Source organism: Chlamydotis macqueenii, chromosome 4, assembly GCF_036417535.1.
Source record: "Chlamydotis macqueenii isolate bChlMac1 chromosome 4, bChlMac1.mat, whole genome shotgun sequence".
NCBI classification, from domain to species: domain Eukaryota; kingdom Metazoa; phylum Chordata; class Aves; order Otidiformes; family Otididae; genus Chlamydotis; species Chlamydotis macqueenii.
This window is the reverse complement of record NC_141559.1, coordinates 53,217,092-53,239,445: the sequence shown is the minus strand read 5'-3', so window position 1 is coordinate 53,239,445 and position 22,354 is coordinate 53,217,092. Positions and strand designations below refer to the sequence as shown.

The 22,354-nt window shown below is 35.4% G+C and overlaps 1 protein-coding gene across 3 annotated transcripts in view; it reads right to left on the bottom strand.

Annotated features, from left to right (window-relative positions):
- Window positions 1–22,354, bottom strand: part of SGCZ (sarcoglycan zeta) — a 247,072-nt gene that overhangs the window by 64,336 nt on the left and 160,382 nt on the right. For all 3 annotated transcript variants that reach the window (XM_086746870.1, XM_086746872.1, XM_086746871.1), the window contains one exon: window positions 16,875–16,962. In XM_086746870.1, the coding sequence (XP_086602996.1) occupies window positions 16,875–16,962 (88 nt within the window). The remainder of the gene's footprint in view (window positions 1–16,874; window positions 16,963–22,354) is intronic.

Sequence of the window (22,354 nt, the reverse complement as noted above, 5' to 3'; positions counted from 1 at the left end):
GTAGCCAGGGATCAGGTTAGGAAAGCCAAAGCCCTGACAGATTTAAATTTGGCCAGGGATGTCAAGGGGAAGAAGAAAAGCTTCTATAGGTACATTGGGGATAAAAGGAAGACTAGGGAAAACGTGGGCTATCTCCGGAAGCAAACAGGAGACCTGGTTACCTGGGACATGGAGAAGGCCGAGGTACTTAATGACTCTTTTGCATTAGTCTTCACCGACGAGGGCTCTAGGCATATTCCCCAAGTTGAAGAAGGTGAAGGCAGGGACTGGGAGAACGAAGAACTACCCACTGTAGAAGAAGATCAGGTTTGAAACCATCTAAAGAACCTGAAGGTGCACAAGTCCTTGGGACCTGATGAGATTCATCCGTGGGTCCTGAGGTAATTGGCAGATGAAGTTGCTAAGCCACTCTCCATCACATTTGAGAAATTGTGGCAGCCCCACTGACTGGAAAAGGGGAAACATAACCCCCATGTTTAAAAAGTGAAACAAGGAAGACCTAGGGAACTACAGGCCAGTCAGCCTCCCCTCTGTGCCTGGCAAGGTCCTGGAAACAACGCTAAGGCACATGGAAAATAAGGAGGTGATTGGTGACAGCCAACGTGGCTTGACTAAGGGCAAATCATGCCTGACAAATTTGATGGCCTTCTATGACAGTTACTTACGCAATAAATGTGCATAGGTAGTTTGGTTTGGGGGTTTTTGACAGTAGTGCAAAGCTTATTGCTGTGGAAATTGCTGTTCATCCTGGGTAGCATTTAGTGGTGTTTTTTTACTGTTCAGAGAGCATGTACAGTCATTATATCTTGCTGGCCAGTTCAGATTTCTCCTACCAACAGACTGAACCTCTTAACTAACTGTTACGCATCTTTTGCTTAATAATGCACTATATCATGTTCTTTGCTGTGGGAAAGGATATTCAGGTTTGAGGTCCTTTTTTTTTCCCTGAGTATTTTCCATAAAGTTCATGTACCTTTTAGTTTTCCATAAAATTATATAATAGAGGTAATAATGCTTGTACAATACTTGTGAACATAAAAAGTGATGTAGAAGGTCATTACTGAGGAGACAAGACAGACTAAAAGTCATAATATCCCTAGTGGCAACAGTTTCCACCCAAATGTTACTTTAGACTAAGTTTTTAGAATTTTAAGAATATCTAATACTGCTCCTTACTCATTTAGCACACAAAATATGTTTGGGACTTTAACCCTGTACATTAAGAATATCATATGTTCCTTCTTTCTCAGCAGTAAAGTGCTCCACTCCCATTCCTATCAACAGCAATGAAAGTAACACAAAATTAAAAACAGGGTGGAGTTAACATTTGCTTTGCTTTGTCTTCTGGTCTTTTTCCAACCATCTACAATGCATTTCTCTTCATTCTCAATTTACTGAAACATAAATTGGAAATCAGATGCATGAGGAATAGTAAGTATCAATATACACAAGAAGTTACATTTTTTTACTCTTCTGTTGATGAAGACATTTTGTGTGCTTATATCAGATGTAGATGAACATTAGCAGTTGTGTCTGGTTTCTTCTAAATCACCTTCTGTGTCCACCTGGTAGACAACAAATTCAGACATGCAAATAGATAAGAAATCAACCACTCTAAATTAAATATACGGCCTAGAATTAAAAAGGAATTACCACTAATTTATTTCATTTGTAAATGCAAAACACAATGAAATTCAATGTACTACCTTCTGATTCTTCAATGAAAAATGGGTTATTTAAGCATCTATTAAATTCAGGGTGTTTCTGGATGACAAAGAAAGTTATTTTTATGAGAATGTGTTGATGCTTCTGAGATTAGAGATAAAAGAGATAAAGCATTTTTTAATAAAGCTTCAGTCCCCAGCTGGGTCTAAAATCAATATTTGTGCAATATATATCTAGATAAAATTTTGTTAATATTCATAGGAGTGTTAGATATTATATTATTTTGGCCACCAGAGGTCTCAGCAATTTTTTGGGGAATGCAAATGCGATAATACAAATGAAGGACTCACACCAGCTGAATAGAAGCATTGAGGAGTTTGAATAAAGAGAGCTTTCAGCTGAGAGCAAGACATCTACACATGCAAACATTCACAAAAATCAGAACATATTCCGTGTTCTGTTTGCTGAGGAAGTGAAGAGACCATCTTTGTTATATCAAAAAGAGTGAAAGTACAGTGAAAAAATCCCCTAGCTGGGTCTGTTAATAGCTGATGGCCATGCTATGGAGTTGTCAGAAAACTACTACTCTTAGGAGAGGTTAACCCTCGAGGTTTCCCTGTTTGAATGATCACGTACTCAGACAAGGGAAACTGAAGCAAGTGCTAGGCCAGAAGAGGCATTGCACATATTTGTTACTGTTTTTAGCATCAGACTACAGTGAAGAATATCAGCTGTCAACATAAATTATTAGTATAGGGATAAGCCGCACATTTATATAGGATAAACATATATTAACAAAGAAAATTAAGTAAAACCATCTGAATCAGACAACAAGTATGGTGGCAGCATGGCTTTTCCTTCTTCATGACCTACAGACCCACTGTTATCCATAAAAGACTAGTGACATTACAGGTTTAGGATGTGGTCAAATGGTAGCTCATAGGAAAATTCTGTCCTCGCAGGCAGATTTTACTTCTAGGAACTTTATGAAAAGAGACACTTAAAATACTGCCTGTCCCTTTTGCAATGGATAGAATGCATCCTTCCCTCAGTCTACCTTCCTGGTGCATCTTGATGGTGGAACCTCAGGTATGAAAATATATATGAAAGTTGCATAAAAGGTGCAGCAGACAGCACTCTCCATGCTACTTCTGTACGATGCCACAACTGCACAAGAGTAAACTTGTGCTTTAGATAAGAAAAATATTTATAAAAATAAAATATACCAGGCACCCAGTTGTGTGTGTAAGACTTCAGACTGTATGTTTTGCTCTATTTATAATCTCGTTAAGTTTAGTTTATGCAACAAATGAGCTAGATAGATGAACTGAGCCTTGTGGTGAGTATGAGTTTCCTATCTGACTGATATTTTTCTCATAATATTATAAATATATTATAAGCATATCTAAATAATGTAGAATATAAATACATTTTAAATAAATAACAATACATAGAAATGTCTACATTTAAAATGAAATTAATATATTTAAATAGAAAGTAAATAATAAAGAGATCAAATTATAAATATTTTTTTTATTAACAGCCTTATTACATTATCTTTCCTATGGATGTTTTCCTCTCTTGTCCAGGAATCTTTCTTTGTGACATCATTAAATAGCCACACTATGTTAAATTCTTCTTATAGCTGCCTTTATCAACTTAGTTTTCACTGACGAGCTCAAATGTCAGGGCATGCAAATTAATTAATTATAAATCTAATCTATTTTTGAGTACTCCAAAGTGTGAATGGGAATAGAAAGTTTATCAGTTTTTCTTCCTCATGATGAATGCAACCTGAATAGTACTAAAACCTAAAAGATTTTTCCAAGTTTTCAGCATTATCTTCAAGCTTGGAATTTTTAGCTCTGTGATGTGATTAGTTTTTACAACTGAAATAATTTACAAAGCTGATTATATACCTTTCGGAAGCTGAGGCTTACTGAAGCAATCATTGCATTACATTTCCATACAAAGTCAGTGGGAAAGTTTCCATTGTCTTTGTTATCTGAGTTAGGCTATAAGGTTACTCTTACATTGTTTGGCCACTACATGTTTAACGAAAATCCAACTGAAGTATATTATTTACAGCGTATTCCACTGAAAAAAAAATAGACAGAACAATATATGGTGTATATACCAACAATACATGGTATACATACCAGACAGAACAATACATGGTATGAGATGCCTGACTACATGCTGTGCTTAATGAACAGCACATTTAAATCAAATCAAAAGCACACACAAGACAGTAAGGGGAGTATGAAATTATTCATCACATAGAACTAAAAAGGGAATGTTGCATTTCTCCTTAGGAAATACAACATCTTATAGATCACAAGGTCATTCATTCCTCTCTAAAACTGTTTCTATTTATCATTATATACTTCCTTTAGGTCAGACTCTTAGTCTGACTTTTCTACTGAATGTTCTAAAAATTTCCAGAAATTCTACTGACAAATCACTTATCTGTAAATCTCTACAACCTTGCTTTTCTCTTCTCTTAAGAACAGATCTGATGATTTACCTGTTTGCATCCTTTAAGACCATGTCTCTCATCCGCATAGTCTCTAAAATAATTGCTAGTAGCACAAGTACCTTTCTGCGGCCTTCTTTAACATTCTGAGGTGAACTGGATTGGAACGGAAATTGAACGAAGTATAATACATTTATGTCATCTAATGGTTCCTTACCTTTTCTCTTCCTGATTTTACCCTGTGACTCTTTTTACTAACTGTTAGGTATCTTGCTTTGTGAAGATTTAAAAAGGAAATAATTTCAGTTTTCTCTTTTTTTTTTTTTACTGGCAATATTCTCTGTAGCCATTAGACAGTCATTCTGAAATTTGTTTCTACCCTGTAGGCATTTTGAACATTTTTGGTGGTTTATTAAAATAAAGTAAAAGCTAACTTAAATATTTTTACTTGTATACTCTATATACATTTATTATTCAGAGGTTAGTTTTCAGTCTCCCTTTTTTTTCCCCTCCCCTCTCGATTTCATTAAAAAGATACAAACTGTTTTTCCAGATGGCAGTTTTGGCATTTTTTGGCAGTTTTCCATGAACTTCAAATATAACCTGTTGTGAGTAGAAAATGTTGTATATTATTATTCATAATGTACTAAAGTAGACCTTTTAAAGGCTTCTGAATGCAAATTAAAGTTTTTGAGATAAATAATTGAATTAATCAGATTTTGAGAGAAAGAGACTGAAACAAAGGATACAAGCTACCAGAGTACACAGAAGCTTTCTTGGAGGAGGAATGTTAAAATAAATGTTTTACATTTTTATAAAATGAATTCAATATTCAACATAGGGAGGACTAGAAAATCCAGTTTTTCTAAAGTGGCTGTTTCTACTTCAGCTAGAGAGTACAAATATACTGAAGTTATCTATGCGAAGGGTGTTAGGATTTCATATAATCACGCTTTATCTGAGAAATATTTAATGAAAGAATGTACTAAATATTAAAAGATAGACAGGATTTGTCTACAAAAAGGCTACCACTGGGTACTACTGGGTAGTAAAATAAGAGTAAAAAAATTATAGCCTGCTAACTAGAAAATGATAATTTTAAACCCTTCTGCTATTTAGTAGATCAGTAACTGCATTTGCAGATTTCCAAACAACTAGCATGTATTATGATGACAGCACAAGATGATGATGTCTTAGGCCAGCTCTCTGGATTTTTGTATTATCCATTTAGCAAATTACTTGTCTCCTTGCCCTTGACAGAGGGACAAGGGCCTGGAAAGCAGCAGAAGCAGTGTAAAAGCAGATTTGGGCTCTTAGCTGCTGGAAATGTCTCTTCTGATTAAGGTTCTTAATGGAGTTTATTGTTGACTTGTAGCACAGAAGATGCAATTCAGTTCACAGATGAAGACATCTACCTCTGCTCCCTACCTTGTTCACTCTTAAATTCTGCATTTTTATCTGTGATTTGAATCACTCCCAGATTGTCTACCTTTCAAATACACCACTTAGAAAGGCTATATTGATACCCTTGGGAGTAGGTAACAGAATAAGTTTAGTTCTGTTACCCTTGTGGTAACAGAATAAGTTTAGTATCATGGGGAAATATGAAGTGTCTTCAAATGAATGCATGATTTTGTGTCTGGAAAGAAATCTAACCTAAGTGCAGACAGATGTATAAATTCAGAGGCAAGACCTGTAGCACAGGTGGAATTTTTGTCTTTACTTCCTGAAAGCTTTTGCTTTGGTAATAAGGCAGGTCAATCAGAATCACTCTACCATAGAGAACAATAGATGTGGCAAATTAGCATCTGTCTTCATACAGACAGATATTTCTCCAGAAAAAAAAAAAGAAGTTAAAACCAAACCAATCAACCAACCAAACAGAACAAAACAAGCAAAGACCCAGAAAAGACCAAACTAGAGACAGAAGATTAGCACATTTCCTTTTCCTTCTTAAAAGACAGGTGAGTGTTAGAACCATCCCATCATCCTCTTCCATAATAGAAAACTACTTTCTCCATTCTCCAGAAGCAAAATGGGTAGGAACAACTTAAAGGAGGTAAAGAGTCCAGGTGCCTTGATAATACATGTGAGAGAAAAGCAACAAAACAGCTTCTCCAAACAAAACATATGTTCAAAACATCACAAAAGGAAACTCATGAGGTTTTGGGACTCTAATGTTGGAATAACTTCTTTTAAAGGCAATGTAGTCCTTTTTTTTTTTTTTTTTTTATTTGGAAGAAATGCTCACTCTTTCTTACTTTGATCTATAATGGATGTTATCGATTCAGTGAGTGATAACTACTCCCAGTGACTAATTACTTTCAGATTTATGGAATGCTTTTCTTCACAGGAAGAAATCTAGTCAAAATTTAAAAATATTCAGCTATTTATTAATGCAGTGCTATCTGTTCATAAATCAGCTGCAACTGCAATATTTATCAACCTAAGAATAACCTAAGAAAAAATAAGGTATTTTCAGAGATATATTTATGTATTATAGAAATTTTTAAAATCCATGTTAAATACACCTTCAAATGTCCTGTACATGCTTGAGATAAATTACATTAAGATAGCTCTGCCCATCCACAAATGGCACAATTAAACATCTCTATTATTGGTATAATATGGAATTTGAAATTCCACACTGTTCTGAATGGAGGCAAAATAATTAAAAGGCAAATAAACATAATTAACTTATTACATAAGTACAACAAACCAGCTATATTCTAGTTATGGCTATTAACTGGTATTTTCCAATGTATTATTAATATTTCAGTGTTATACATTGAAGACTGTTTTGGAACTGCATAATTTTATAGGACTCAAACAAAGCAGTGCAATAAATAGAAAGTAAACTTTGACATTAGTATCTTTTAAAACACACTGTAATTGTAACAAGACAGTAACATGCAATTTCTGATAGTCCAAAGAAGCGTGAGAGGAAATTCTAGGAAATAGAAGAGTTTTTATTTATTTTTTAATTCTAGTCATCTAATAGAAATGAACTAGAACTTGTGATCTAAGAGGTTCATGATCTTGTATGGACAAATAATTTTCATGGACAAACAGACAAATGTTTCCAAGCCTGACTACCCATTTCCAAAAAAAAATCTCTTTCACATACAGAAACAGGCCAATTTCTCATAGCTAGCTCTGTAAGACAGTGGACAGAAAGCAGACTTTTAAAGATAATGTAGCTGCAAAAGGCTCCAAGTCTACAGTAAAGTTACTTCTGACCCGTATTTTTGATAAATCTGTTTGCTGTCCCTTCAATGTCTTTAAGAGCAGCAGCATGCTGTTGAGTTTCTTCTTCCAAGTGTTCTCTGTAGCTCTGAAGTAAAGGAAAACATAAGAAAGATCTCACTGCTCTTCTCTTTCTCTTTTTTTTTTTTAAAAAAAAATTATGTTACTTATTTAATTAAGTCAAAAATAGCTTCTCATTTACTTGCTCTTATTTTGTCCTTCACCTAAGCCACTCCTGTTAGAATAATATATTATTACCAATATTAATGAGCTGTCTAAACATCAGGAAAAAAAAAGTGAAGAAAAATAAAATCTTAACATCCTTTCAGGGACTTGCTAAAGGTCCAGATGCTGTAGGTAATTTAATAATGCTTAGCACCCAGCAGCAGCCTTGTGAATGTCACAATGCATGCACAGCACCTGTTTTTGCAGTTAAATGAAGTATTGACAGTTGATAAAGCTGAAGACAAAGAATTACAACCATCTTTTGAAGATGTATGCTGTATACCTCAAAACCTACTTAAATATCTCAGAAAAATGTCTGTTTCTTTGACTTTGAGGATCTCTTTCCTACAAAAGAATATCACTTCTCCTTCCCTGCTCTGAACATTTGGGTAGTAGTTTTGCTGTCTGTACCAGCCAAAAGCATGTGGTTAACAACAGCAGGACAGATGGCAATGGATTAATGTTTAAACATTAACACTTCTGTACCACCATGCAAACCACTAATGACCTCTTCCCACTCAGACTCTACTTCTACAATTAAATTCAGCCACTGTTCATAGTTCCACATCCTCTGGTATGGTACAGGAAAAAGAAATAATGTATTTTAAAATTGAGGATGAAATATTTGAGAATTGAAATAGAATATTCTTTTTCCTAGTTTTGAGAGCCAGTTTTATAGAAACAGTGGAAACATCCAGACTTGCATTCACCATACAATGAGGTAAAACAATAAGGCTATAAAGAAGAAAAGTAAGCCGAGGACTACTATACCACTGGCAAGATAGCCATTCATAATTGAAATCTACTTCAGCATATGCCCAGTCTCACTACCAGATGCTCTGGAGTCAAAGTTAGCATTGAGATTAAATACTAAGGCACTGAGCTGAGGCTCATGCCTAGCATATCAGACATCCCTTTACACCGGGTCACTGCTGTACTCTTGCTCGCCCTCCAGAATCACTGCCTGGAAAACACTGATTTAGTGTTCCCTTTCATCTTTTTCCCATCATCTATTAAGTGACAGTGGGTATAGAGCATTAACTAGTGCACTCTCGTGAGAAGAGAGGCCTGTGGCTGCTGCTTTTCTGAAGGCTATTCTGCAGGACACCAGCACGCAGCCAGTCCTCTGTGTCCCCAGCTATTCCTGCCAGCACCAACTGTCAGCAGCTGGGACCTGAGACTTCAAGCCTGGCTTCCAGCAGGCTGCCTGAGGAAGACCTGTACTTGTCCCTCTTCCTCCCCTCCATGGATTTATCTTCTACACCTTCCAAAGAATCATAGAATAGTACAGTATCTCCACTTGGAAGGGACCCAGAAGGATCATCAAGTCCAACTGCCTGCTCTTCGCAGGACTACCTAAAACTAAACCATATGACTGAGAGCACTGTCCAGACGCTCCCTGAACTCTTAGGGGCTCGGTGCTGTGGCCACTTCCCTTGGGAACCATGTTTGAGTGACTGGCCACTCTCTCAGTCAAGAACCTTTTCCTAAAGTCCAATCTGAACTTTCTCTGATGCAATTTCATACATTTTCCACATGTAAAAGAAAAAAAAACCATCCAATTTCATAACAGCAGCTCAATTAAAATTAAGATTTTTAGTGAATATATACAAGAAAATTGGAGCATTTACAGAAGAAAAAGAAAAATCACACTGGCCAGTAGCTGCATATGCCTTGGAGGATTTTTAAAGTACAAACTTAAGAATGCATATTCTGACTTTGAAAAGGCATCTTTTCCTCCGTGTCCTTGTCTTTTCCAAATCAGCTTTAAATTATGGAAAGAAAAACACATCGAAAAACAAGTACTGGAACTCAAAATTCTTTCCAAACATAGACGATGAATAAACTTAGAAAAAGAGAGGAATAATAACCTGCATGTATTTTGTCTATGCTACAAATATTATAGAGAGAAGTATAAGACTAGAAGTATAAAACTAGTTATAAAAGTACCAGGTATGTTTTTCTTTTTGTCTGTCAGCTACAGACAGAGTTAAAGATCTTGACATTAGATCAATACAACTGCAGATAGGAACTAACACGAGCTGTACCTTGTATCCGAGGTAGAAATAGTCTTCCTGAGCTCAGACTGAGGGAAAGAAAAAGAAAAGAAGAAAAGTTGGATCAAGACTCAAATGTTGAAAACTTTTAGTCTGAAGAAGGCAGAAAGAAGAAAAAAATACACTGAATGCAGAAATAAGAGGAAGAGGTCTCAAGATCCCAGCTCTGAAAGTACTGATGTAGTGTTTAAATAATTTAAGAAAAAGTTATTATTTTTAAGATTCAAAGAAGATTATGTGTAACGTGCTAGTGAGGATGGTAAAACTTAAAGCAAGGAAATCTTATATCCACAGCATAGACCTTCGTTGCTACACTTTTTAGAACCAACAATGCACAAGCACTCCTGCCCCTGAAATAACCACACAGAAATTGCACAGAATTTAATTGTTGTCCTACTGCTGCTTGCATTTGTGTTTATTCATAGGAGAATTTTTAATTCTTGATATATCAACTGACATGATATGCACTTGTATTTCAGGAAACAGGTTTCAGGTTAAATAATGGCCATACCTACCAGAAAGAGCTACCACTTGGTCCTCATAAATGACAGAGAAATAGCTTACTACTCTTTTTTTTTTTTTTTAATAGCACAGTTTTCATGTGGCAAATCATAAGGGAGATGTAAGATATATTTTACACAATAGAGTATTTCAAATATTAAACAACAATGTAGCATTATATCCACTATTAATATATAATAAAAGTATCATAAAGATATGAAACACATTGCTTAAAAATTGAAAATGTACCTAAATTACTAAAAGCAATCTGAATTACTGTGTAAAGTATCTCTCTCTTTCAAAGAGATCTTGTTACCCAAGCATAAGGTGGATTGCAAATGGTTGAAGAAACCAAGGACATTTAATAGTTTTATGAGTTAGTTATGTAACGGATGTGTAAAAAAGCATTATTTTTCAGTCCAGTTAATGCAAGGGCTTGTCACAAAAGCCTAAGTTCACCACTGCTGAACGTCAAATGTACTTATGCAGATTAACATAGAGAATGATGCAACTAATTTACAAGTGAAATAGAAGTAAAAACCAAAAGAATAGTTGTTTGCAACTGTTTTTTACTAGTCCATTAACTATTATTGCCTCTTGATGTTGAATCAAAACAAACAAGCCGAGAGGCTTTGTATTATTGGAAGATGACTTAAACAGCAAATTGCAGGAGAAATATGGATGAATTTCAAATAACTAACTCGTTAATTTTCAAAAGGCTACTTTGGCAGACCCATCAAAGGGCTGGCAAAGAGGTTGAAGTTTTGACCAGTTTTCATTGCTTCACATTTTCCTAATACTGCATTTCAAGATAATTAATTAATGGGAGTAGATCCTCATGATAGCTTAGCCAAAGTCATTAAGAGTATATCTGAGTATATTTATGTGACCTCCTATTATAAAACCTGTTACAGTGCAGATGGTTTGTAAAAAGACCCTTCCAGGGACTAGACAGACAGAAACAGAGGCAACATCACATTGCACTGTAAATTATGAGAACGGATGAGACTCAGATTCCAGCTGGATATTTCAACTGTTATGAGCAACATGGCTCGCTTTCTGACTGCCTCTTGGCTCATCTCATGTACTTTGCCAGGAGGAGACGTAAAGCCATATGGCCTCTCAGGCACTGCTCCATCGTACCTTCTGCAGTGATTCCTGATGCTGAAAGAGATCCTTTAACTCTGCAGTCAAGTACAAGGTAGCTAACTTGTACTAAAAAAAGGCCAAGTTATCTCACATTTAGCTCCATTTAAAAGATCTGACAATGGGTTTGTACCACAGACGAGCAGATGAGCTGTATTTTCACCTCCTGATACATTGTTTATATTCCTATACTTGCAAAGAGTGTTTAGCTTGCTATAAAACTTTGGTAAGAAACATTATCCTGTTAAATTTGTATACTCAGGATGTATAGGATTTTCCTATGTAAGTTATCTAAATATTCTCTGAATCAACAAGTAACTGACTTAAAAGAAGGGAAAATGTCAGGCAACAGAGTAATTAATTTCATTTAAGGTGCAAACACTTTTGAAAAAATGCAAGTAATTTAGCACAGAAATTACAGATTCTGTGTTAAATTTTGGGGGATTAGAAAAGGAGGAGGGAGGGAATTAACTATACGTTAAAAACCTTTGCTACAATGAGAACAGCCTGATTAATGATAAAATGCCTCAAAAGAAGATTCACATTACACATTCAATTCGAAGTTCAATATGAAATACTCCTGTTTGCACATCACTGCAAAAGCTGGACTGCTAATTTGTCTAGGTATGGTAGTGAATTGCCAACATTTCTCATTTCTACAGCTTAAAGTGTTTTTAAGGACCAAAATTGGCTTTTTAAAGTCTGTTTTTTAGTTAAGGAATACAAATTCAGAGAATGTACGAGGAAGGAGAAAGGCTTAATTTTACATGTTCCTGACAATTAAGTTCTGATCCATATTTGCCCAGTTGAAGGACAATAGCAGCTAATGAGGATTTGTAAAACAACATCATCCCTTCTCTCCCCAGCACCGTACTATCGACGATACAAGAACAACCTTATAGATAAAAGAGAGGGGAGCTGTGCCCTTTTGCTCCCTTTTCCTACTCTGTGCAAAGGGCATATGCATATGACTGCTCTGAAACTACCCTCCTCCTGCAACACTTTGGAGAAAAGACTTGATATTTGAGGCTATTATGTATGCAAAGAAGATTAAAAAATACAGAAACATTTCTCATCCATTGTTACTTAAGCGTGTTATTACTTAAATTGCTTTAATGGATACTTCAGGTTCATAATAATCTTCAATAAATGTCTGACAATAGATATCAAATCTTTAGAGCAATATGTGCACATATATTTTTACAAGTTCTACCACAGGTAATTCTAAAAGCAAGAATGCTTGAAATGTTGTCTCTTGCTTCAGATCTTCTTTGAAGTCTGAATGTTGCAAAGAGAACATGACAGGAAACCTTCAGGTAATGAGTTACTTTAATCATCTCCAAAGTGAAGGAGTAGCAGGATGTGTTACTTGGTAAGGTATTGGTAGGTATAGACACAGGCAATCGGTATATGTGATGTAAGAAAGAATAATGAAGGGAACTATTTCAACTACCACAAGGTTACATACCTGTAGTTTCTCATGGCCAATAGTTTCTGCACAATACCCCATGTACTCTTGGTGGAACAGAGCAAGTAAGCAAGCACATTTTAAAGAAAAAAAAATCTCAAATACAGAAGACAAATTTTGTGGTAAAGGGATGGAAAGTGTCATCAAGTTTGATAAATTATTTGAATAGCTACATCTTTCAGTATTGTTATCAGTCTTTACCAGTGCTGTAATTGAAAATTATACATCTGCCTGCTATTTTAAAAAAAGTAATTGCAAAACTGTGATATAACTTTAATTGATGTTCAAGTAATTTCTCAATTTGCATGGCTCTAGAGATCACAGTGAGTAGAGCTACAAGTTCAGCAGCTCTCTAAAGCTCTGACTTGTATCTCTAAAGCTGTGACTTGTATGGCTCTGGATTCTGACTTAAAGAGCTCAAAGCTCATAAAAAGGGAAGTGCACATTTTTGCACATTTCAGATACCCCAGGGATCTTTATGAAGCAATAGCAGAAATACCTGTCAGAAACAATTACTACAGGAAAAAAAAAACTTGAAAAAAAATCTTATGAAAAAATAAGAAAGTTGGTGAAGTAATAATCAAATCTGAAGATGAAGTTACAGTAAGTCCACATGTGGGTTTCAAATGTCTCCTTTCAGCCATATTTAATTTTGATCCCTTTAGCACTTAGCCTAATGTCCTCCACTCAAAATCAGGCAGTGGTATATATGACCTGTGCAGACAGCTTGGAGATAACAGACTTCTGGCTTGAGGCGAGCAACTATTTCGCATTTCTAAGATTGGCAGAAAAGAGGTAGATCTTTTCCTATATAGCTTTAAACTATACAAACATTGACTAAAACAGAGAGAAAAGGTTGTGTCAAGGTAAATAAGTAGAAAGCATAATGCAAAGGGTATTGCTAAGTAAGGGTTGGGAGGGGAAAGATGTGATTACTTGCCCTTATCCAGCTTTGATATAAAAATCAATGACTGGTCATCTTTACATCTTTATTCTGTAGATATACTTCATGTCAGTGCTATATCTGCTCTGTTGGTCTTAAATGGCATGTCTAAACACTGAAGGCTGTGGAGTCAAACACTTGGATCTGTGGAGATCCAAGTACAATCTTGGCAGTTTCCTGACCATATATCATGACTAGACTGGAGCACAAACCAACACTTCTAGCTCATTTGGTATAGATTCCACCAGAAAGCATTGTTACACCTGTAACTTTCTCTCTGTACAGTTTTCAGAGCCAGTATAAATACATTGTACTGTAATAATGGATGCACCCTTGGTATTGTAAGACCTGGAGTCATAACTTGACTTCACACCATTTAAGTATGTAACCACTGAATCATCCATACTCTTAGCTATCTCTTTTTTTTTTCTTTTTTTTTTTTTATATATACTTTTTCTTCACTCCTCCTAGATTAGGATGTGTTCCAAGATGTCTTAATGATGCATTTTACAGAAATATTTTGGGTTCAATAGCCACTCACACAACTGAATACCTGTTATCAAGAGTTTCACTGGAGTTTTTCCCTGGGTGATCATATAGCCTTCTTCCTCCCAGCCCCACCCCCACTTCTTTACAATAATCTGTCTTCCAGTTAGTTTTAATTAGATGCTCTTAAGGCTGTCTTAGTATTGCAGGGCACAATTCCAAATACCACAGAAAGAACTTTTAGTTGTCCTAAAATTTGATATGACCAGCAATTTTAACATCAAAGACTAGAGACCAGCCTATTGCCTCACAAGATCACTTATGTCCTGTGAAATACAGATAAAATGCCAATGATATCACACATATAGGAAGTGCATATCATCCACCTGAATGCATGGACATCCTTTTTTCTTTTCAGAATGCTCCTGCTATCCATAACATTTTTAGTCTTTTTTTTTTAATTACTATTATTCAACTTTTACAATAAGTTAACATATAAGAATATTTCAAAGTTATTAACTAGATAATATTTTTCCTCAAGGCACAATAATTTACTTTTTTTGTAGTTTAAAAATATTTCTCCTCACTGGTTCCTCCACTGTTAATTTTCATCCCTTTCACGGGGCAGTTACACGGAGAGCTGCTTCAGCATGTAGCACCCGCAAAGGGACAAAGAGCATTTCTGAAGAAGGCAAGGACCTTCCAGAGCATATTTACAGCTAATAGGAAAAAATATTTCCTGATGTCAGCAAACCTGACAGAGAAAAGACCTCTCACCTTCTCTCAGCAGATGTTTCCATTCTTTTACCTAGGCAAAATTGTCTTTCTTTGCTCTACCTTACATAACAAAAATTTTTAGAAGGGAGGGCAGGAATACATTTTTAATTCCTTTGCCTGTTAATTTCTTTGATTTCCAATAGTAGAATGTTCAGGCTTTTACTAATTTTACTGGTAGTTATCAGTGCCTGTACTAAGTTAGAAATATTAAATAAGAAAATAAGGAACATTTTAACATGCATTCAATACTGTATGAGGAATTTATAAAAAATAATGAAGCAAATTTTTATATTAATATAAGAAAGAATAAAGGCCATATAGCCATTATGACAAAGAAGAGGAAGATACAGAATAAGAAATAATGTAAATGCAATATTGCAATTCAGCAAACTTCCACTCTCCAGACACGCTGCACCAGCTGCACACCAAGAAGCTTACAGGTGTTCCCTCTAATGCTGGTAACGTAAGAACATATGTCTTCTTCAGGCTTTTATGTTTTTATAATATTAACCTCTAGTGTGATGCCTTTAAGTAGGTCAGTCTCAATACACTCACATGTATTTTCAGTGCTGGAAATTGTCTATTTCAGCCAATGTAAATGCTTGCCATGGCCAACTCACCTTTTAGTAATTACTGGCTGAAGTGAAACATTTTAATAACACAGCTACTATATGAAACAGAACTGCATTCCATAAACACACTGGGCAAGTACAATATGGCTAGAACAGGTGTTGGCTTAATTCTCCTCGTCCATATCTGCTAGAAAGTCTGGTTACCTTTGCACACTCATTTGAAGTGGGCATTGAGGCAAATCAGTGCAGATGGTGTGTCACTCTGTACGCACTTGCCAAAGATTTTGTACAACTTTCTCCAGCCAGCATGAAAGCTCAGTGTAGATTACAACCAGAGTTTAACATAAAACTATTTGTGAGCATGTCCTCAGCAAATGAGGAAAAAGGGTGGATAAAACACAGTTTAATCCAGAAGTAAAGTGAAAAAAAAGAAAAAATGTGGAACCTAAGGGGTATATCCTCAAATTTATATATGCATTATCATCTTACACACATATGATTGTATATTTTTCACCCCATTCCCAGTCAATATATACTGTTTTCTAACAGATCTAATCAATATCTTCAATATTCTTGTAGTACTGAAAATCCAAAAAAAACCAACTTCATATTTACTAACACAATAAGTACGATTTTTGCTAAAAATGCAGTATAATATGGTAAACTTAAGAAAAGTAGGGGAAAAGGCATGAAAAGTGGAACAGATGAGTAGAGAATTTTTAATTTTCATTTTATTTAGACTTTGATTTGCTGTATTTTATACTTTGCAAAATATCAGACACAATTTTAATAAATGACTGGCAGTATGATTACTTCCTATTTAAATTTTGTAGTGACTAGGAAAGCATTTGGATTTTGATTTTGTTTTGACTTTTTACATTCTATTACTCCCATCAATCTATACTGATATAAATACATCGCAAAAGTAATGGGGACAACCCAATTCCCACTGAAGTAACAGAAGACCAATGGAACTTGTTAGAAAATGATGGGTTTTTTTCCCCACTGAAATTGTTGCTGAAACAAGTTCTGATGAGGTTTTTTTTTTGTTTGTTTTGTTTGTTTGCAGTCTCAAAAATAATCACTTTTCATTAAGCTATGTTTTAAGTATTTTGAGGCATTTCTACTTTCTCTGCCTTCAGCTAACGCTGAATCATGCTCTTATGATTCATCGTATGCATTGTTTTTTGCTTGAGTATAGTGACGAGATTTGTTTTCTGACTGTACAGAAATATTTCATTTCCATGTTAATTAGTGAAATCTATTAATAAAGCTAAACTGATATACATAACAGTCAATAAAGAACACTCACCTACTGTCAGTTGTCCAGTTAACTGTCCCATGTGATTTCTTGCATTCACTGTTACATTTCTGTCAGACTGTAAGACCAGTGGGCTATCCTGGGAAACATGTATAAGACAATAAATGAGAGAACAAAAAATTTATATAGAATTAAGTTAGAACTAAATATAAACATGCATGCTGAGAGGGGAGTTCTGTCAAATATAACAGCCTTTCAAATTTCATTTAGTATTTCAGCAGTCAAATTTTAATATAAAAGAATAACAAGAATAATATTTTAAGGTCAAAACCTTTGTGCATATAATCCATGCTTTGGAAATCAAAGTTGAACTTAATTTATATAAATTGGGTTTATTTCCTCAGGATATTACAAAGTTACAAATTCAAAAAGCCTTAACACAGACTTGCTTTGTTAGCCTTTTCCATATATTGCTAACACATACTTTTTCTAACTACCTAATCAACACTAAACTACATTATTTTGTTAATCTATACAACCTATAGGATTTAGATTGTATTTACTAAAATCTTACAAACACAGCTATTCATTTCTTTGAAGGTAAAAGGTATCATTATTCTCAAAAAGCAAAGAAAGAGAGGACTGAAAGGTGAGGTCATAGAACAGACAACCCTGACCCACTGCCATTAGCACCCGACAGGTACTATAAGTGACCAAGCTGATGTAGCATGAAGATGTATGATGTTGAGTACAGTCTTAACATTTCTGGAGTCAATTTGCAGCATCACTACATTGCTATCAGCATCCTACTAGGTTTAAGCTTTTGAGGAATGTTTGTAAATATACATATATGTGGACATATCCTGTGTCCAAAACCAACTTAAGGAATCTCAGAAACGAAGACAGAATTGAATTTTGCTTCTTGAATAATGAATAACCAGGTCCACAGGAAAGGGGAAGAGCTTTAACAGAGAATCAGAAGAAACCCAGACTAAAAAAAAAAAAGACCTTACTAAACATGCTCTCTTTGGAGGTGTTTGAGTACATGAGGGGAGGGAAAATTAGGATGGTGGCTGCTGCTGCAGAAAGGCACTTTCCTCCCTGGAATCACCTGCTACCACACTGTTCTTCCCCGGAAGCTCACAGTACAGCAATGCTTCTGGCAGTTTGTTAGCGCTACCTCTGCTTAGGTAAATTTATCCAGCACCAGCAAGACACCTCACAGAAACAGCTGAGGAAGTACCTGAGGTAGGAATGACTAAGGGATAGGAAAATATTTCTGAGAATTATTATATAATCATTTTATTCTTAGATTCTTCCCTGGGCATCAATTATTGGTCATTCCTGGACTGAGCACATTAGATCAGATAGACTTCTTGCATGTGTGTGTGTGTATGTCAATATATTGGATCTTGCTGTTCTTCAAAGTTTTTTAAGAAGACAAAACAGGAGCTAAGGAGCCATATATAAAGATTTTTTTTTTTTTAATCTGAATGATGCATTAGGTTTGCAGCTAAGTTTTCTATACCTTACAATCCTTTCCTTTGAATCCATGGCTTTCCTTGGTAAGAAACACTCTTCCCAGTTGTTTTCACTGTGATTATTAACTTTAAATGATAGTCAGTTCCCTGGGAAGTCTGAAACGAATTCTGAGCTGATTTCTAAGAGTTCAGGTGTGCTGCTTCTCTCACTGGACCATGCTATGACCTCTCTAACATTCTGCCAATTAGCTCCACATCACAGAATCTGGCAGATGACAGTTGCTGTTTGGCTTGTCCATCTTTCTAGATGAGAAGGTATAATTATCAATGAGACACTGTGTTCAGTGTGACTGGTTTGAGCTAAACACGTGATGCAATCAAGGGAGCTTCTGGCAACAAAAGCAGCTGCTAAGGACCTTTTTCACAACACTTAATTTGATTTCCACTTTCCTGGTGGTCCTTTGAACATCGTTAGTCCAGGCAACTGCTGCTCTGGGAAAAAAAGGTTCTCCTGGTAGGCAGCTGCATGGCCAAAGTACATTTTCAAGGAGTTCTTTTCACTTTTGCTTAGTCAGGATTTGGAAAAGAGTCTTCTCAGAATAATCTCGTCCTTAGCAAGGGAGGGTACTGGTATGCCTATTTTTGCCTGCTTAGCTAAGGGTTTGGTAACTTACAATTACAAACACTGTTCTTAGTCTGATCTGAAGGTTTCTTTTCTTTCACCTTTGGAAAATACTTAACAAAATTCTCAGGCTAAAATCTGCCTCTCAGGTTCCTTGTGCGCAGGCTCTAATTGTAAATTAAGACCTTGGGTATCACATTCTCAAGTACAGGATAATGAATTATTAGGTGAGCCAAATCTTCTTTCTTCTCCTTTCCTTATCTTATTTAAAAGATAAAAAGAGGGATGAACTTAAGAACTTAAATCTATATTCCTTAGTTCCTGGATGTCAAATACAGAGCTGCAAGCTTAAATTCTAGAAAAAAAAAAACCCAGTTCCAGAACTCTTATGAATTTAAGCAGTCCAGTATTTTGTCTACACTGCTTACTTGCACTTCCGTTTTCCAAAGGAAGTGCCTAAAGACAGAGCTTCAAGGTACTCAAAGGCAGAGGAGACAGCAACTCAGAGAAGACTCAGCTGAAACCAGCAGAATTATAGATCTGTCAGATGAGTAACAAGTGAGATGAGTGTCAGTCATATGAATATGAATTAACATATCTACAGCATTAAAATGTTGGATAATTTTATCTTTGGGTCATCAAATCTGCTACTCTTCTGATGTGAACTTCAGCTTGCAATTTAATAGACTTGATAATCCACAAAATACTTGACATTCAGATGTCAGAAGAGAGTTAGAAATATGTCATCACATTATTTTCCTGAAATTGGAAATTAAAAAAAATGTTTTGATGAATATATAAGCATAGAGAATAAAAAAAAAAAAACATGGATGATTAAGCTCTCCAAATACTATGGAAGTATTTGGAAGTAAAGAAGATTTGTTCTGAAGTCAGACAAGCCTAGGAACATGCATAGTTACTTTCCTGATATAATTTTCCAGGCTGATGTCATCCAACAGCTGATAAAGTATAAAAACCCCAGATTGCTATATTAGTAAATATTTTTGTATGTGTACTTAATGAAAAAAACGTTTTAAGTTATACCTTACAAACAAACACACATGAAAAAAGGGGCAAAGATCTATTACTTCTGTTGCTGACATCATACAGCTATATATCAGATCTTCCATTTAGAGCTGAACATAAAGAACATACTCCCTTACACATAAGAAAGTAATGTAGTGCTATAAAATGAGTTCCATGTATTTCGGTAGCTCAGTATTATGAATAACAGGAACAGACATGCTCCATATTTAGAATAGAATCGTATACATGCAGTACAAAAGTTATAGTGAGCAACTCCAAGGAACATCCTTGAAGAAGTTCTTCATCACCTACTGTTATTTCCTGATACAGAGTTAATTTAAATGTATGAGAAAAAGAAATAAAAAGGCAGTTCTCTCTTGCCCATCCCAAAATTTCTACCCCTGGAAAAGGCCATGCCATACATGCAGCCCCAATTCCCTGATTTCAGAAGCTGTTCTTGCTGCCTGAACTTGCAGTACAGGACAGTAGAACAGGGAGTTTCCTGCGGTATAGGAAACTTAGACCACTTTTTGATTACAAGTATTATTCAATCTTGGAGTAAAGTAATCTCTAAAATCCAATACTTCAATCTGAAATTATATTATGAAATCTTCCGCCTCTTTTGCACATGCAAAAAAATTGCAACAGGAGAGTTGTGTCAAGGAAATTCAGATCTTGCCCTCCTGTCTCTTCATTTTGCACAGCGTATATAAAACCATGGCTTCTTTACCGCTCCTTATAATTCTAACTTGAGCTGCAAGAATGTGTGATGAATTAAGCACAGCAGTTAGTGTGCTATATAAATTTGCTCTGAGATTACCTGTATTTGTTAAGCATTTACAGGAATAGTTCCATGTATGCTGCAAAGCCAGTGAAAAACCTTTAAGCAGAGCAAGTCATACTGTTAATGCGATGATTTTGTATGTGTTCTTCATGCACACCAATGGCAGATAGTTCTTTAGCGGAGAGTTGCTTTCCTTCAGCTATACTGCCCATTTACAGGACAAGTAAAAGCTTGTTTTGCAAACACGTGAAAAAAACCCAAAAAGAATAAATAATTTCAGATAGTGAGATTATGTCAGCTTTATTTTTCCTGGAAATTTTTTATGAACTCAGTTATCTTAATATGGAACATTTTTCAGCTGTTCAAAATCATGGAATCATAGAATAGTTTGGGTGGGAAGGGACCATTAAAGATCATCTAGTCCAACCCCCCTGCAAGTAGCAGGGACATCTCCAACCAAATCAGGTTGCTCAGAGTCCCATCCAACCTGGTCTTGAAAATAAAACACTGAATCTCATGTCTTGAAAAGGTCTATTTTTTTTTAAGCTAAACCTTTTGAAAGAAACATCTGAGGCAAAAGATTTTACGCGGGGAATGTAACTTTATGTGGTTTTCCCCAGTCCTTAAAGAATCACATGTATCAGAGTAACAACTTTCACATCAAATATAATTTCTACTTATTTAAATTCTGTACTGAAGTATAATCCTTTATATCTGATACATGACACATTGACACAGAATGTATTTGATGTTACTAATTCATTAATAATTTCTTTTAAAAAAACAGATATAATTTCATGTGAAGAGTAGTAGGCTATATATACGTCTTCTCATTAAGAGAACACTTAAACTTTCTGTTTCTGCACTGTTATGTAAATGTAGTCTTCAGAAAGGAGGTAGTTAATGATTTGTGATGTCATTTCAAAATTGCATTGTGGATAACAAAAAGCAACACAGAACATTCTTACGGTTACTTTGAGCTTTTAATAATAACTATGCTAAAAACTAAAATATTATAGAGGGATGCTCTTGGGGCCATGAGGCCTTTACCGGCCCGGCCCAACGTCCCCAGGGCCTTTACCACCCCTGGGGGAGGGTAATTTCAGTCCAGCCCCTTTTGATCCCCTCCTGGCAGGGTTTTTCCTCCTTGGCTCCCCTCACTCTTTAGAGAGCAGTCAACCCCTTGCTGTCCCCTGACAGATACGAGGAGATCAAGAACTAGCTGATGCTCATGTTACTGTATGAGATTACTCCTGTTTTAAGCCCCAATATGTTACAACTTTAAGATTTTCAGCAGTGTTTTAAAGGCAAACCAAATGAACATGATGTTACTATATTCACTTCTTATCTGAAACAGGTTGGCAGCTGAGATTCACAAAGGGAAAAATAAACAAATGAGTTCAGGAGATATTTTCAGAAATCTTTCTTGAATCTGAATCCAGTTGTAAATATAATGGAAATTTTGGAGGGAAAAAAGGTCAGTTTTTTTTCTTTTTTTTTTTTTTTTTTTTAGAGTAAGGATCACAGTGTAGTACTAATAAATATCAACTTTTATTTTTAGAAATAGATTAGCAGATTACTGTGAGTATATGAAAGGCTGATAGATTGCTTTATAAAG